At 39.9% G+C, this 17,210-nt stretch overlaps 1 protein-coding gene across 4 annotated transcripts in view; it reads right to left on the bottom strand.

Annotated features, from left to right (window-relative positions):
- The window catches only part of UBE3D (ubiquitin protein ligase E3D), a 292,261-nt gene that overhangs the window by 104,562 nt on the left and 170,489 nt on the right, over positions 1 to 17,210 (bottom strand). The window contains exon 10 of one of the 4 annotated variants that reach the window (XM_082474258.1): positions 8,389 to 12,107. The exons of the other annotated variants lie outside the window; for them this stretch is intronic. Coding sequence (XP_082330384.1) covers positions 12,048 to 12,107 — 60 coding nt within the window. The 3' untranslated portion in view covers positions 8,389 to 12,047. Of the gene's footprint in view, positions 1 to 8,388; positions 12,108 to 17,210 lie in introns of those variants that run through there. 4 annotated transcript variants of the gene reach the window in all.

The raw sequence follows: 17,210 nt of genomic DNA, 5'->3' as shown, positions 1-17,210 counted from the left end.
TTGAACGCAGACAGCCCTGCAGTGACCGGAAGCAGCAAGGTGCCCATCTTTGCCCAGGGGGTCAAGTGATTCACAGGTGAGGCTGCTGTAGTCCTGCAGTTGTTGTGCTTTTTCTCCTTTTTCCCTCTTTTCGGCAGTTCTAGCAGATGGATTCATCAAAGCCCCAGATGCCCTGTGCCCCTGAGAGTCCTATTAGACCCAATGTGTGAATAAGTCTCTCCTTCACCGATGCTCATTTTTCATTGGCAAATAAAATTCTGTTGATTGAGTAGGATGGTTGTTAAGTCAACACTTCTCTGGCTTTTACCAGTGAGGATGTCTGCATAAGCTATGACTTATTCCATCTTCAAATCGCTTTCCCCTTTTCTCCCTCTAATCACCTTCAGATTCAGTGTTAACGTTTCTACAGGAGCGTCCATAGTAAATGTTTCATGAGTGGCCTTGCTCAGCAGCTCTCTCTGCATTACTTACCTTTTCCCCCAGCAACTGCCTCATCCCAGGGATACTGTTTGGTGGAGGTGGGGATTCATGGCACTCATACACCTGATCTGGCAGATCACAAAGCTGCCTGGTTATAAAGAGAAAAATCTATATCCTTCTGAATAGTCAATGCCTTTTCTTGACCTGCATGTTATAAATAAACTGTGTGCCTCCCTCTTAGGATGTATCCTGAAGCTTCTCTTAAGTTAACTCCTTTTTCCCACCGCACTGGCTGCATCTCACGTATCCTGTCCTCTGTATTTCCAGATATTTATCTTTGAAGCACAATTTCCATAAAAATCTGGAAAACTGACTTAGTAAAACCAATACCTATCAGTTCCGACATCACCTCTGGTCTTTAAAAAAATATCACAGCAAAGAATTTTGCTCTGCTGTCTTGGCCATGTCACTGTTATTCTACATGTCACTTAGAAAGCCACCAAGGGCAGGGGCTCTGCTGCCGAGTCAGCTCCATCCTGGCCCTCGCCAGCCCGTAAAACCGCAGGGTTCTATTTATAGTGCCCACCCAATCCCTGGCCCAGACCATTCCCCCAAAACCGTCCAGCACAGGGTTCGTTCTTCCCACCTCAGTGGCTATATCCCATACCCCTCTCCCTCTTCTCAGGAGCAGGCAGGAATTTTTCTGTCCCTGCCAGGTCACACAAGGACCCAGGACTTCTCAAAGGAGCTCAACCCAGACCCTTCTTCCTGTCTGCAGGGACTTCTATCAGAAGCACCTCTGTGGTCAAGTCCACTAAACGTTGATATATTAAGAATCAGAAAATTCCTTTGTCTTAAAGAGTCTGGCTTTTAAAGGTGTGTCTTCTTGCAACACACTATTTCAGATTTCAGGAGCTAATTTAAAACTTTCTTGCTTTTCTTCGTATCTTGTTCTCCCCCATCTAGCCCCACCCTTCCACTGCCCTACCCCTTCACACCCCTACCTCAACACACCCCCATCCTCCTTTGTAGGCCTGCTATAACAATCTTCAACCTCCCCAAGACAAAGAACGCTCTCCAGAATAGTACGAGGTCGGGGGTGGGGGTGGAGATGCAAAACAGAACTTACACATATATATATAGTTTTTAAAATTATCCCCCTCACAAGCACCCGTCCTATCTGCAACTCAGTCAAGCTGCCTGACAGCTGCAGCTCATTGCTTTATTTCTCTCAGACCCTCCTAATGGCTTGAGCAATATCCTCTGTACTTCTTTCTCCTGAAGTCATTCCTGGCACCATCTTCATGTTCCCTCTTGCTCTTGTTAAATCTTTGCCCCTTACACACTCTGGGGATGGAGTCTTTATCATTGCCTGAACTTCTCTTTCTTCTCCTCTCCTGAACTCTAACCGAACTTCTCACTTCTATTTTAATTTTTACTATTTTGACTTAAATTTCATCACCTCCATCCGCCCCACCCACCATCTTCCTAAGTGCTTCTATAGCTGGGAATATACATTTTAATTTTCAAAGGCTTCAGCTTCATTTATTCCCTCAAGTGCTTCTGGAACACAGCGGGGATATTTAATGCTGTGATCCAGGAAGTCTTAGAACCTACGTAGTGGACATACATTTTTTTTTTTTTTTTTATGAAATGAGGTTAAGGATATGTGTTTTTTTGTTTTTTTGTTTTAAGACAATCAGATGTTTTTATTTATTTATTTATTTATTTATGGCTGTGTTGGGTCTTCGTTTCTGCACGAGGGCTTTCTCTAGTTGCGGCGAGTGGGGACCACTCTTCATCGCGGTGCACGGGCCTCTCACTGTCGCGGCCTCTCTTGCTGCGGAGCACAGGCTCCAGACGCGCAGGCTCAGTAGCTGTGGCTCACGGGCCCAGCTGCTCCGCGGCATGTGGGATCTTCCCAGACCAGGGCTCGAACCCGTGTCCCCTGCATTGGCAGGCAGATTCTCAACCACTGAGCCACCAGGAAAGCCCTATACATTTTTATCTAAAGCCCCACAAAAGAAAAATCCCTTAGCAAGAAAAGGCCCCTACTATCAAAATGGAGGACACAGCACTGGCCACAGTACCCAGCTAAAGAATACTCAGGTGAGAAAGAGCTACAACAGGGTCTAATAACAGCAAGAGGCAATTTTTCAAGTTACAGTTTTCCAGTAAGGCAGGCATTTTGCAGAGCACAGTGAAGCAAGAACCTCTATAAAGACAGCACTTAAAATGAACAGTTATCACTTGCATATTCATTGACTGGAGGCAATTTGCAACTAATAATAAGAACCCTGAAAGGAGAGAGAAAAACCAAACCCCACCGCTAGTTTTTGAGTGTTTACCAAATGTGTTGGGCAGAATGCAAAATATTTTACATGCGTTACCTTAATTAATTTTCACACCAACCATATGAAATTGAACTATTACTTTGACAATCTCACAGAAGAGGAAACTAAGGATCAGAGAGGTTAAGTGAATTGCCAAAAATCAATCAGTATATATGTGACAGAATCCAGGTGGTTTTAACACAAAGTAGTCAGAAGACATAAGGTGATTTGGATAACACAAGGAGAGGAGCAATCCAAAACAGAAATCCTTCTTGGACATCTGGATAAGGATGATTATCTAATATTTAATTTAAAAAAACATGATATTGACATCAGAACCCCACTCAATAGTATGTAAAGCTAATGTATATATTTAAGCTTTAAAAATGTATAGTAGGGTCCAGACAGCAGAGTAGGAAAACCATGAGCTCACCTCCTTCCATGGGCATACCAAAATCACCACTATTTACAGAGCAACTACTAATGAGAACAACCAGAAGACGAGCAGAAAAGTGTTTGGCAAAATGAATTAAACAGAAAGTAAGGCTGAAAAAAAAAAGAAGAAGAAGACTAGCAGAAAAGATTTTTTTCACAACTAAAGATATAAAGAAGGAAAGACAGCAAAATGGGGAGAAGGGACAGAGATGTGGGCTAGTCAAGACCACTGGGGAGATGACCCACAAATGGGAGGATAATCACCAGTGCAGAGGTTCTCCCCAAGGAGTGAGGGTTCTGAGCCCCACATCAGGGTCCCGAGCCCCACATCAGGGTCCCCACCCTTGGTGTCCTGCACTGGAAAGATGAGCCCTCAGAACATCTGACATCGAAGGCCAGAAGAGCTTGCATATGGAAGAGCTGGAGGGCTGTAGGAGACAGAGACTCCACTCTTAAAGGGCACACACAAAATTTCACAAACTCCGAGTCCCAGAAAAAGGTAGTAATTTGAAGTAAGTCTGATCAGTCCCAGTTACTGATCTTGGAAAGCCTCCCAGAGAGGTAGGAGACAACTGGGACTCCCCCTGGGGATTTAGATACTAGTGGCAGCCATTTGAGGGAGCTCATTCTACCACAAGGACACTGGTACTGTCAATGCCATTTTGGATTCCTACCTCTAGCCTATTAGCACCAGGGGCTAACCCATCCACCAGCAGGCAGTCTAGTGAAACCCCCCAGCCAAGCAGCCAGCTGCAATGGGGACTCAGATGTACCCACCATTGGGCAGAACGAACCCTGGGCCCCCTGGGCTGTGAGCCAGCAACACCAGAACTTGGCCCTGTCCACCAAGGACTGGCACCAGTCCCACGAAGCTCTGGGCCACACAGCCAGCCACACCAGGACCTGGCCCTGGCCAAATAAGGCAGGGCTAGTAGCCAACTGAGCAGGGGACCAGCCTCACCTACCAGCATGCCTCAGTAGAAGGGCCCACACAGCCCACATAGTGGGCACCCCTAGAGTTTATAGATCTTGTGATCAGAGGAGAGTGTGCTGCTGAGCCCCATAGGATATCTCTGACACAAGGCCACTTCTCTAAGACAAGAAAATGTAACCAACCTACCTAATACATAGAAATAAACACAGAGAACTACGCAAAATGAGGAGAGAGAGAGGAATATGTTACAAACAAAGGAACAAGACAAAACCTCAGAAGAAGAACTAAAAAAAGTAGAGATAAGTAATCTACCCAATAAAGATTTCAAGGTGTGATCATAAAGATGCTCAATAAACTCAAGAGAAGAATTTAACAAAGAGAAAATATAATGAATAACCAAACAGCTGAAGAATACAATAACTGAAATTAAAAATACACTAGAAGGAGTCAACAGCAGATTAGATAACACAGAAATACAGATCAGCAAACTGGAAGACAAAATAGTGGAAATAACCCAAGCTGAACAGAAAAAAGAAAGAGAATTTTAAAAAATGAGGATACTTTAAGAGACCTCTGAGACAATATCAAATGTATTACAATTTTCATTATAGGTGTCCCAGAGGAGAAGAGAGAGAGAGAAAGGGGCAGAGAATATACTTGAAAACATAATAGCTAAAAACTTTCCTAACCTGGGAAAGAAAACAGACATCCAGGTCCAGGAAGTGGAGTCCCAAATAAGTTGAACCCAAAAAGTTCAAGAAACATTATAACTAAAATGGCAAAAATTAAAGATATAGAGAGAATCCTAAAATAAGAGAAAAACAACTAGTCACATACAAGAGAACTCTCATAACACTGTTAGCTACTTTTCAGCAATAACTTTGCAGGCCAGAAGGGAAAGGCATGATATATTTAAAGGGATGAAAGGAAAAAATCTAAAACCAAGAATACTCTACCCAGCAAGGCTATTATTCAGATTTGGATGAGAGATCAAGAGTTTTACGGATAAGCAAAAGCCAAAAGAGTTCAGCAACACTGAACCAGCTTTAAAGAAATGTTAAAGGGATTTCTCTAAGTGGAAAAGAAAAGATCACAACTGAAATATAAAAATTATGAAAGGAAAAATCTCATTGGTAAAGGAAGCAGATCAACCACTTATAAAAGTAATAGAAAAGTTAAAGACAACAGTAGTAAAATTATCTATATCCACAATAAATAGTTAAGGGATACACAAAACAAAAAGATGTAAAATATAATGGAAAAACATTGTATGGGGTGGGGAATGCAGGGTTGTAAGAATGCATTCAAACTTAAGAGATCATCAACTTATAATAATCACATACATGTAATTACATATATGTAAGTTGTTATATTAAGAACCTCATGGTAATTACAAACCAAAAATCTATGCTAGATACAAACAAAAGAAGAGAAAGGGATCCAAACATAACACTAGAAATAGTCATCACAAAGGAAGAGAGCAAAAGAAGAAGAAAGGAATGAAAGAGAACCTCAAAAACAACCCCCAAATGATGAACAAAATGGCATTATGTACATACCTATCAATAATTACTTTAAATGTAAATGGACTAAATGCTCCAATCAAAAGGCATAGAGTGGCTGAATGGGTACAAAGCAAGACCCATATACATGCCACCTACAAAGAGACACAATTCAAATCTAAAGATACACATAGAAAGTGAGCGGATGGGAAAAGGTACTCCATGTAAATGGAAATGAAAAGAAAGCTGGGGTAGCAACACATATCAGACAAATAGACTTTAAAACAAAGACTGTAACGAGACAAAGAAAGACATTACATAATGATTAAGGGATAAATCCAACAAGAATATATAACAATTGTGAATATGTATACACCCAACATAGGAGCACTTAAATACATAAAGCAAATATTAACAAACATAAAGGGAGAAATTGATAATAACACATAGTAGTAGGGGACTCTAACACACCACTTACATTAATGCACAGATCATCCAGACTGAAAATCAGTAAGGAAACACTGGCCTTAAGTGATACATTAGACCCGATTGAGTTAATAGATATATAAAGGACATCCATCCAAAAGCAGCAGAATAAACATTTTTTTTCAAATGCACATGGAACATGCTCCAGGATAGATCACATGTCAGGCCACAAAACAAGTCTCAATAAATTTAAGAAGACTGAAATAATATCAAGCAACTTTTCGAACCACAGAGGCATGAGACTAGAAATCAACACTAAGAAAAAAATTGCAAAAAACCCACAAACATATGGAGGTTAAATAATATGATACTAGCCAACCAGTGGGTCACTGAAGGAATAAAAGAGAAAATCAAAAAATACCTGGGGACAAATGAAATGAAAACTCAATGATCCAAAATCTATGGGACACAGCAAAAGTAATTCTAAGAGGTAAGTTTATAGTGATACAAGCCTACCTAAGGAAATAAGAAAAATCTCAAATAAACAACCTAGTCTTACACCTAAAGGAACTAGAAAAGGAAGAACAAACAAAACTCAAAGTTAGGAGATGGAAGGAAATAATAAAGATCAGAGCAGAAATAAATAAAATGGAAACTAAAAAAAACAATAGAAAAGATCAATGAAACTAAGAGAGGGTTCATTGAAAAGATAAATAAAATTGATAAACCTTTAGCTAGACTCATCCAAAAAAAAACCACAAAAAACAAACAAAAAAAAGAGCAAGAGAGAGAGGGCCCAAATAAATAAAACAGAAATGAAAAAGAAGTTTCAACCAACACCACAGAAATACAAAGGATCATAAGAGATTACCATGAATAATTATATGCCAATAAAATGGACAACCTAGAATAAATGAATAAATTCCCAGAAACATACAATCTCCCAAGAATAAATCAGGAAGAAATAGAAAATATGAACAGACCTACTACCAGTAATGAAATTGCATCAGTGATTTTTCAATCTCCCAACAAACAAAAGTCCAGGACCAGATGGCTTCACAGGTGAATCTGACCAAACATTTAAAGAATAGTTAACACCTGTCCTTCTCAAACTATTTCAGAACATTGAAGAGGAAGGAATGCTTCCAAACTCAATCTACAAGGCCAGCATCACTCTGATACTAAAACCAGACAAAGACATCACACACAAAAAAAATTATAGGCCAATATCACTGATGAACATAAATGCAAAAATTCTCAACAAAATATTAGCAAACTCAAATTCAACAATACATTAAAGGGATCAAACACCATGTTCCAGTGGGATTTATCCCAGGGATGTAAGGATGGTTTAATAGCTGCAAATCAATATTATACACTGCATTAACAAACTGAAGAATAAAAATCATATGTTCTTCCAGATAGATGCAAAAGAAGCTTTCAACAAAATCCAATGTCCATTTATGATAAATATAAGACCTGAAACAATAAAACTCTAAGAAGAGAACATAGATAGAACACTCTTTGACATAATTCATAGCAATATTTTTTTTGGCTCTGTCTCCTAAGGCAAAAGAAATAAAAGCAAAAAGAAATGGGACCTAATTAAAAGCTTTTGCACAGCAAAGGAAACCATCAACGAAATGAAAAGGCAACCTACAGAATGCGAGAAAATATTTGCAAATGATACATCTGGTAAGGAGTTAACATCCAAAATATACAAGGAACTCATACAACTCAACATCAAAAAACAAACTGATCAAAAAGTAGGCAGGGGATCTGAATAGACATTTTCCAAAGATGACATACAGATGGCCAACACACATGTGAAAAGATGTTCAACATCACAATCGTTAGGAAAATGCAAACCAAAACTATGGAATGGAATGGCTATCATCAAAATGACCACAAGTAACAAATGTGGGCGATGATGTGGAGAAAAGGGAACTCTCACGCACTGTTGGTGGGAATGTAAATTGGTGCAGCTACTATGGAGAACAGTATGGAGGGTCCTCATAAAATTTAAAACAGAACTACTATAGGAACCAGCAATTCTACTTCTGGGTATTTATCCAAAGAAAACAAAAACACTGATTTGAAAAGACAGATGCACCTCTATGTTCACTGCAGCATTATTTACAATAGCCAAGATATGGAAGCAACCTAAGTGCTCATTGATAGATGAACAGATAAAGAAGATGTGGTATATATAATTAGTGGAATATTACTCAGCTATAAAAAAAAGAACGAAATCTTGCCATTTGTGACAACATGGATGGACCTAGAGGGTGTTATGCAAAGTGAAATAAGTCAGATGGATAAAGATAAATACTGTATGATTTCACTCAAGTGGAGTCTAAAAAATAAAACAATGAATGAACAAACATAACAAAACAGAAACAGACTAAGATACAGAGAATAGACAGGTGGTTGGCAAAGGGGAAGGAGATGGGGAATAGGCAAAATTGGTGAAGAGGATTAAGGGGTACAAACTTCCAGTTTAAAAATAAATAAGTCACAGGGATGTAATGTACAGCATAGGGAATACAGTCAATAATATTATATGGTGACAGATGACAACTAGACATCATAGTGATCACTTTGTAATGTATAAAAATATTGAATCACTATGTTGTACACCTAAAACTAATATCGTAAGTTAATTATACTTCAATTAAAATTATATAAATATATGTCACTCTCTTTACAGAGCGTGGACTCAAGACATTTTGAATGAATTATTTTTACATCTTCATAACATTATATGTTCAAAAGCCCCTCTAACTGTCATCAACAATAGATACATAAATATTTCAGTCAATACTCAGGTAGCAAAAATGGAAAACCAGGTGAATAGTTCACTTCTTACAGAATTATATCTTAAAGCGTGTTTTAATTTGGTGTGTCAATTAATACTCTATTTCATACCATGTTACATAACACCTTTCTTATACTATCCCAAAAAGGGACAAGAGGTTCTTGCCTTTAATCATTTAAAATCATATGCTAACATTATCTCTTGTTTAAAAAAGAGATTTTTTATGCTCTATGTATTCTTTGCAAAGTATTCTAGGTCCGAGAAATTATTTCAGCTATTCCAAAGCACGATCAGAAAGAGCAATTATTTCACATTATATTTCATAACCGAAGTTCTTTTTTAGTTTGTAATTCTATTCTTTTTCGTCTACTTTCTGTTTTGTAAATATTTATACTCCAAGTATTAGCATACGTACCTAAATAAATACCTTTCAGTTCTCCCTTCTTGCAGTCTGATTAGAAAATGTGATGGCACCATAACAATGCTGAGTTTACAACAACTTATTTTTAAACTCCTTGAGTTTACAACAACTTATTAATGGTGTCTGGCAAAGTGCTGCATGCACTAAAAGGTGCTACTTTTAGTAAATATTTATTTACAGAATTTTGGCTACCTCTGGGCTTAATAACAATAATAATAATAGAAATAATAATGAACATTTCCAGAGGGAAAGTAACGATTTACTCTGTGTTTGGCATTGTGCTAGGTTTTAAATTACTTCTCTCATGTGAACTTCATAGCAACACATTATTTCTACTTAACCAATGGGGAAATTAAAATTTGGGGAGGTTAAATGTGCCCTTCCCAAGATCACACATCCCATAAGTGAGAGAGCCAGATTCCGCCGCAGGTGTATCTGTTTCCAAAGCCCACCATGCAAATAGTTTACAATACTATCATCTCCCTACCTTTTCGACTTTCCTAAAAAGCTCCTGAATAATTTTTTGGGGCTACCCTGCACAGCATGCAGGATCTTAGCTCTCCCACCAGGGATCAAACCTGTACCCGCTGCAGTGCAAGCATGGAGTCTTAACCATTGGACCGCCAGGGAAGTCCCAAAAGCTGCTGAATAACTTTTTAACCTCACCATTTCCTTTCATATTTCCTTGCAAGATACAAATATTTACCAATTCCAGTCCCCAACTCCCCTCCAATTCAAATCTATGCCCCTGCAAAAAAAAGGTCAGATCTTATTACGTATGCTCGTTATTTATGATTCTTCTCAGGGGTGTGCTGGTAAATATCTGACAGTCAACTGTGAGAATGGAGGTTGGGAGAGGGGCCCTGATTTGTAGTGTTTGTCTGATTTCCATGGCATAAATCCTGCTACCATGGATAATTTCAAGCCACTGAGGTGATGTCACTGAACACAGAGTTGGAAAGAGATGCGTACAGCTCACTTTCTGCATCTGGTGCAGGCGTGCTTCAGCACACATCACCAGCTCTTCTTCCCCATATTGACTAGTGTACGTTGAAAAAAAAAAAAACTTAAAAAAAATCCCTGTTTGGATTAACTTTGGATGACTAACTAGGAAACACATCTATTTTAAACACTCACGTACCATTTGATGAATTAAACTGATTTTTTGTTCTTCCAGACCAGTGGTTCTAAAAGAGTGGTCCCCAGGCCAGTAGTATGGGCATCACCTGGGAACTTGTTACAAATGCAAATAATGTGCCCCACCCCAGACTTACTGAATCAGAAAGAGGATGGTGACGGGGGTCGGTGGGGGGCGGGGGGTCAGCAATCATTATTTTTATGAGCCTCCAGGTGATTCTGTTCCTAATTTCAAAATCTCTCTTCCATTTCAGCCCTGTGAAACTAAAGAAATCAAGGTAGAGGAAGCTAATGAGAGGAACGCAAGGTCAATTTTAATGGAAACAAGAGCCAGGGGTGGTCAGAGATCCGGTAAGTAAGTGTGTAATGCAGACTGCAGAGCAGAAAGGTCTCACTCATTTACTATTCACCCGATTATCACTCACATCTGGGTCAGAAGAAGTGACTGTCAAACCTGTCTGCAGACGGTCTCTCCAGAACAAAGAAGCAGCTCATTGACTTTCTGAGACTCATCCCAGAAGCACTGGGATGCATCCAACTGGAAAGCCTCACTCCTTAGTGTACAGCTTGGGAAGCTCTGCACTTTACCCAAGTGAGTTAAAACACAAGCTTCCGGGACTTCCCTGGTGGTCCAGCGGTTAAAACTCTGCGCTCCCAAAGCAGGGGGCCCGGGTTCGATCCCTGGACAGGGAACTAGATCCCACATGCACGCCACAACTAAAGATCCCACACGCGGCAATGAAGATCTCGCATGCTGCAACTAAGACCCAGCACAGCCAAATAATTAAATATTAAAAACAAACAAACAAAAAAACCCCACAAGCTTCCTACCTAAACAGCACCTGGGTGTACCCTGGGTTTACCTGGGGGTAATTTTTTTCTGTCTTCCTCAGTAGTTGACCTGCTTCAGAGTCTCCTGGAGGGCTTGTTAAAACACATATTGCTGACCTCTGTCCCCACCCAGCTCCTGATTCATTAGGTGGGGCCCGTACATTTGCATCTGTAACAAGTTCTCAGTGAGGCTGAGGCCGCTGGTCTGAGAACCACAGGCCGCACTCTGAGAACTACTGGCTGTACCCCGTGCTCTAAGTTCTCTCCCCCTCTGCATCGTGTTCTTGGATTGTTAAGGAGCTGTTGGATTTTACCCTGAGGCTGGCCTGATGGATTGGTTGGTGGGTAGAGGTACACAGTGGAACTGGCAATAGCAAAGCTTTCATTTTAGTAAAGCCATCACTGCCAAACAGAAACACAGTTTAACCAGAGCCATAATTGGTACACTGCACAAGGATTTTCATTTATTCTGCTGCATCTCATTTGACTCTGAAGAGGCATTTACTGCAGACAGTTTTTAAAGGAAAATTTTTATAATTAGAGAATGCTTTATAAGTGTAATCAATTTTGGCTTAATGGGAAGGCTTTTCTAGAAATCAAAATGCACACTGGCATCAAAATACAAATATTCCAGAAACAAACATTATGCAATTGGCAAGGTATTCATTAATATTCGAATATACTATTTCCAGCATCTCACTCAGGAATGAGTTGATACTTTCTCTGTGAAGACTCAGTGTTCCTATTCCTGAAATGACCCAGAGTCATTAGTACAACTTGTCTTCTTCATTCAGCTCCAAAGCACATGAATAACCAGATAGCAATCATTAAGTTTGCAGGTGGCATCAAGCTAAGAGAGAAATTATCCCAAAGGAGAAAAAAAAAAAAAATTAAATACAGCATGACCTCGGTAATTTAGAGCAAAGGAGAGAAAATACAGCAAACATTATCTGAGCAAGATATACATTGAAAGAGAAAATCCAAATTGCAAAATAAAGGTCAGTATATAAGCAAGTTTGCCATTTATTTATACATTTATTCAGCAATTAATTATTGAGCACCTACTATCTGCCAGGGTCTGGGGATAGAGCAGTGGGCAAAACAGCCATTGTTCCTCACTCATGCAGCTCAGAGACAAGAGGGAAAGAGCCCTTAAACAAGTAAGCAAACAAATAAAACTTCAATTTTCTAATTATGATATGTGCTTTGAAGGAAAAGAGCAGAGGAATATGAAAAAGAATAGCTTGGCGTGAGAGAAGAGGGATTATTTAGGTGGAGTGGTTACGGAAGCTTCTCTGAGGAGGTGACATGAGCCGGAATATAAGTGATGAGAAGCAGTCAGCTGTAGGGAGGGAGACACTGTTCCAGGCCAAGCGAATGTCCTGTGGTTATTCCCAGGGCAGGAAGGGTCTAGGAACTGAAAGACCAGTGTGGCTGGAGCACAGGGAACAAGAGAGAGGTGGAGAGAGGTGAGGAGCGGGCAGGCATCCAGATAAACATGCATCAGCAACACAGTGACATTTTAAAGCAGGGGCTCAGCAAACTTTCCCCCCAAAGGGCCAGATAGTAAACAGTTTAGGCTTTTGTGGACCATAAGGTCTGGGTCCCAAGTTCTCAGCTCTTCAGGTGTAGTAAGAAAGCAGCCATAGACAATACTTGAATGATGCATATTCCAATAAAACTTGATTTACAAAACAGGCAATGGACAGACTTAGCCTGCAATCAGAATTCTTTCAGTTGCCAACCCCTGAAAGAATAAAAGCAGGAATAAGACTGGACTAGAAAACATAAGCAGGAGCAGGACATTCATCTTCTAAATGAGTTAGGAAATTCATCTTCTTAATGAGTCAGTACTCGTCAGACCATCACTCGATAAAATGTCTTCCTTAGGCTCAGCATTTAAGTGGGGTTTGATAAAACATGCATAGGTTCTAAAATAGTGATGATTATAGCTTTGGAAAACTCTGACCAAGTGAAGAGTTTAAATGAGTCGACTTATCCAACGTGAACAACAGAGAAAAGGTAATAAAATAGTTTTCACATGTTTGAAGTGTTATTTTTGCTGAGGATGTGTCCAACTGTTTTCCATGTTCACTGAGTAGAGAGACACGGGAAACAAAGGGAAGGGGAAAAGTGAGGCGTGGGAAGGAAATGGAACTAGAGGAACAGAATGGCCCGACAAGGTAAAAACTTGTAAACATGGTCCCCGCCAACTCTCCTCCCTGTTTCTGTGGCAGACTGTCTATTCAGGACTAAAGGAGTATTTTCATCAATGTGTCTCAGGTATACCACTGTTTAAAGGAACGCCACCACAGGGAACTATACTCAATATTTTGTAACAACCTAGAAGGGAAAAGAGTCAAAGATAATAGATGTATATACATATGTATAACTGAAGCACTGTGCTGTACACTTGAAACTAACACGACATTGTATGTTAACTATACTTCAATAAAAAAAAAAGATGCTATATGTACACTTGTCAAGTGAATAGTCGCCCCATAATTTATCTTCTTTTAAACACTGCATCTTCCTTTTTAAAAAGAAGCTCACATGTATTGATCAATTATTTTATGCCAGGTGTGCTAAGCACCTGATATGCATTTTCTCATTCACCCCTCACGATACTCCTAAGAATCAATTTTATTCTCATCCTCATTTTACTAAAAACTGAGTCCTTGCTTTTATTGTCCTCATTTCATAGAAAACTTAGACTTAAAATAGTAAATAACTTGCCCAAGGCCTAAGAACTAGTAAATGGTAGACACAATTTGTTTTACTTTTAAGGTGAGGCAGATTAAGGAATAGCTGTATTTACATTTCTTTCGTAAATAGCACTGAGCGATATAAATCATAAAATTTCCGCTTTTTTGTTTGGAGGATCAAAGTTTAAAGAGAATGTACTTTTGACTAGAGCCAACTCAGCTCATCCACAACTCTGAAAACATTTCCAGAAGATCAACGATTTTTATTTATTGTCTATAGGTATGTATTATGTGAAGAGGCTCAAATCTTGGAATAGTCTTAAGATGTTGATTCACTTTTCTAAGCTCTCCTAATATCTGTGGTAGTAATTAGGGGTTTGATTTCTTTAAACATAGGAAACATAGTTGTTTTGCCACCTCTCTCACACTTCCAATATCTGAAGTATTTGTGGGTCTGTTTCTTATTCTGTCGGTTCTTCCTCTCATGTCTGATGTCCTTATGTGCTTAGGTATCTTTTACTATATGATGTTCATTTCCTTCAGAAAATTCTTTGTGAGAATTCTTTGAGGCCTAGGATGAAGGTGCATTCCTCCGAAGAGGATTGGAATTTACTTCTGCCAAGTGCTTGGAGGGACCACTGGTTTAAAGCCAATTTAAACAAAATTCACAGGCTGCGTTTTATTGGACCGCAAATTTGGGAAGTTTGGGCTGCAAATCTGTGTCAGGATCAACTTGTCGTTACATCTCATGTTTCCCTCTTTCCATCACTGCTTGGTGCCAAGGTAAATATCCTGGCGTTCTCTTGGAGGAGGATGTTAAGTGAATATTTGTGGTTTCCCCTTTCCCCCTGAGGTCCCAGAATGATGACAGAAGGGTCTACTATTATATTTCCCATCTCGGGCTTCGTCTGATTCCCCACACCTCTGAGGCCAGCTGGACAAGCCCATCAGGACTAGCAATTGTCCTTAAAGCAGGGATGGCTTCAGGGATTTGCCTACCTCTCTGGGTCCCACCCTCACTTAATCTTGGCCTAATAATTCTGTCATCTTATCAGGTCTTTGATGCTCTTAAAAGAGGGGTCTTAAATACCTGGTAGTATTTTAGGTTGTTTTATAGGAAAGAATTAACCTCACTCAACGAGAGGTCTGGCCTTTGCTCTTGGCCCCTGGGAGGTGATCTCTAAGCTCTTGGAACGTCCTGCCTGATACGAGTGTGTCTTGGTTACCTAAGGGCCTTGGGTCACACCAAGAGCCCACTGTGGAGGATGTGAGTCACTGGGTATCAGCCACACAGGCTTCAGCCATGTCTAAGTGACTAAGTCCTTGGAAAAACTCTGGACACCAAGGCTCAGGTGAGCTTCCCTGGTTGGCAATACCCTGTGCATATTGTCACACATTGTCCTGGGAGAAGTTAGCCCTACACATGACTCAACTGGGAGTGCGAGGGAAGCTTCACACGTGGAACTTCCCTGCACTCTGCCCCTGTATCTCTGTTCTTGGTGGATTTTAATCTGTATATTTTTGCTGTAATAAACCATAACCATGAATAAAACAGCTTTCAGTGAGTCCTGTGAGTCCTTCTGGCAAATTATCAAACCTGTGGGTATCTTAGGAGCCCCAAATTTTCCACTGGTGTCTGAGGTAAGGGTGGTCTTGGGGACTTCCCGAATTCTGCAGTTGTATTCAGTGGAAAGTTATTGCTTTCAGTGGAAAGATAGTCTCATTACCTACCCATAATGATTGGAAATGAAAGAGTCTGTAATAATGAGGAGATGCATTTTCCTGCCTTTAGTCCATGTTTTCATACAAAACTGTTTACTTGAGTTAAGCAATATGACTGAATTAATTTTAATCAAAATGTCGGAACAGGCTTTTATGAATCAGACTTAGTCAAATACTGACTACTTGGTTTTTCCAACAAAACAAATGTCATCATATGTGTGTGAATATATAAACATATATAAATGTAATGTATGTATATATAGCTATGTCTGTATGAATATACCTGATTAACAATAAAGCACTACATTAGGACTCAAGACATGTGGGTGATACTTGCGTAACTGATTTTACTACTTTCTGGAAAAGCCAACTTTAGTGATTCATTTATTTTCTTGAGCCTACTTCCTTGTAAACCCAGTAACATAGGTCAGGGGTTCTCACTGGGGGTGATTTTTGCCTATGAGAGGACATTTTGAAAATGGAGGGGGTGACATTTGGTTGTCATAACATTTGAGAGAACTACTGGCATTTAGGGGGAGTCAGGGATTTTAAATGTTCCACAAGGCATGGCACAGAGCTGCCCAGCGAAGAACTGTTCCACATCCTACACAATTTTTGGATGTTTTATCAGACATTCATTTAGGTGAAACATTTGTTTAAAACTATCGGAGCCTAGAATCTATTTTATACATAAAAACAACATATGTTTTGAATGATTTTAATACCTGTGGAATTTTCCAGATTTACAACTACTATGTAATTGAGAGAAGACTGCACATTGTCTTGTCTGGCATTTTCCCAGCAATGCCACTCATGGGTTTGAGGCCCTCAGACCACCCACCCACCTGCATGAGTCTGCATGTGTGCCCGTCACACCCATGGTGCAAGCACAGATGGCTTCATCAGGTCCTCAGTGTGGTCCTAAACTGAGCATTTGCCTACTGAAATGTAGGTTATTATAATTATAAATCACGTCTTTCATGTCTTCTCTGTACTGAAGTTAGTGTACTATAATTACTTAAAATTAGGTATGTATGTAGGTTATCATATCTATGGATTTCATTTCTGTGTGGTGCTCTGGTCTGCCTGTCAAATTTTCCCTAGGCCACTTGTAAACACACACACACACACACACACACACACACACACACACACACACACAAATGGAGAATGATTGGGATCTCTTTTTTCATTAAAAGATATTCCACATTAAGAATATGCCAAGGTGGGGATTGGTTCAAGATGGCGAAGTAGAAGGACGTGCTCTCACTCCCTCTTGCGAGAGCACCAGAATCACAAATAACTGCTGAACAATCATCGACAGGAAGACACTGGAACTCACCAAAAAACATACCCCACATCCAAAGACAAAGGAGAAGCCACAATGAGACGGTAGGAGGGGCAAAATCACAATAAAATCAACTCCCATAACTGCTGGGTGGGTGACTCACAAACTGGAGAACACTTATACCACAGAAGTCCACCCACTGGAGTGAAGGTTCTGAGCCCCATGTCAGGCTTCCAAA

The sequence above is a fragment of the Balaenoptera physalus genome (genome assembly GCF_965194825.1).
Source record: "Balaenoptera physalus genome assembly, chromosome: 9".
In the NCBI taxonomy this organism is placed as follows: Eukaryota; Metazoa; Chordata; class Mammalia; order Artiodactyla; family Balaenopteridae; genus Balaenoptera; species Balaenoptera physalus.
Note: the sequence above shows the minus strand (reverse complement) of the source record. Positions and strands in the feature narration are given on the sequence as shown.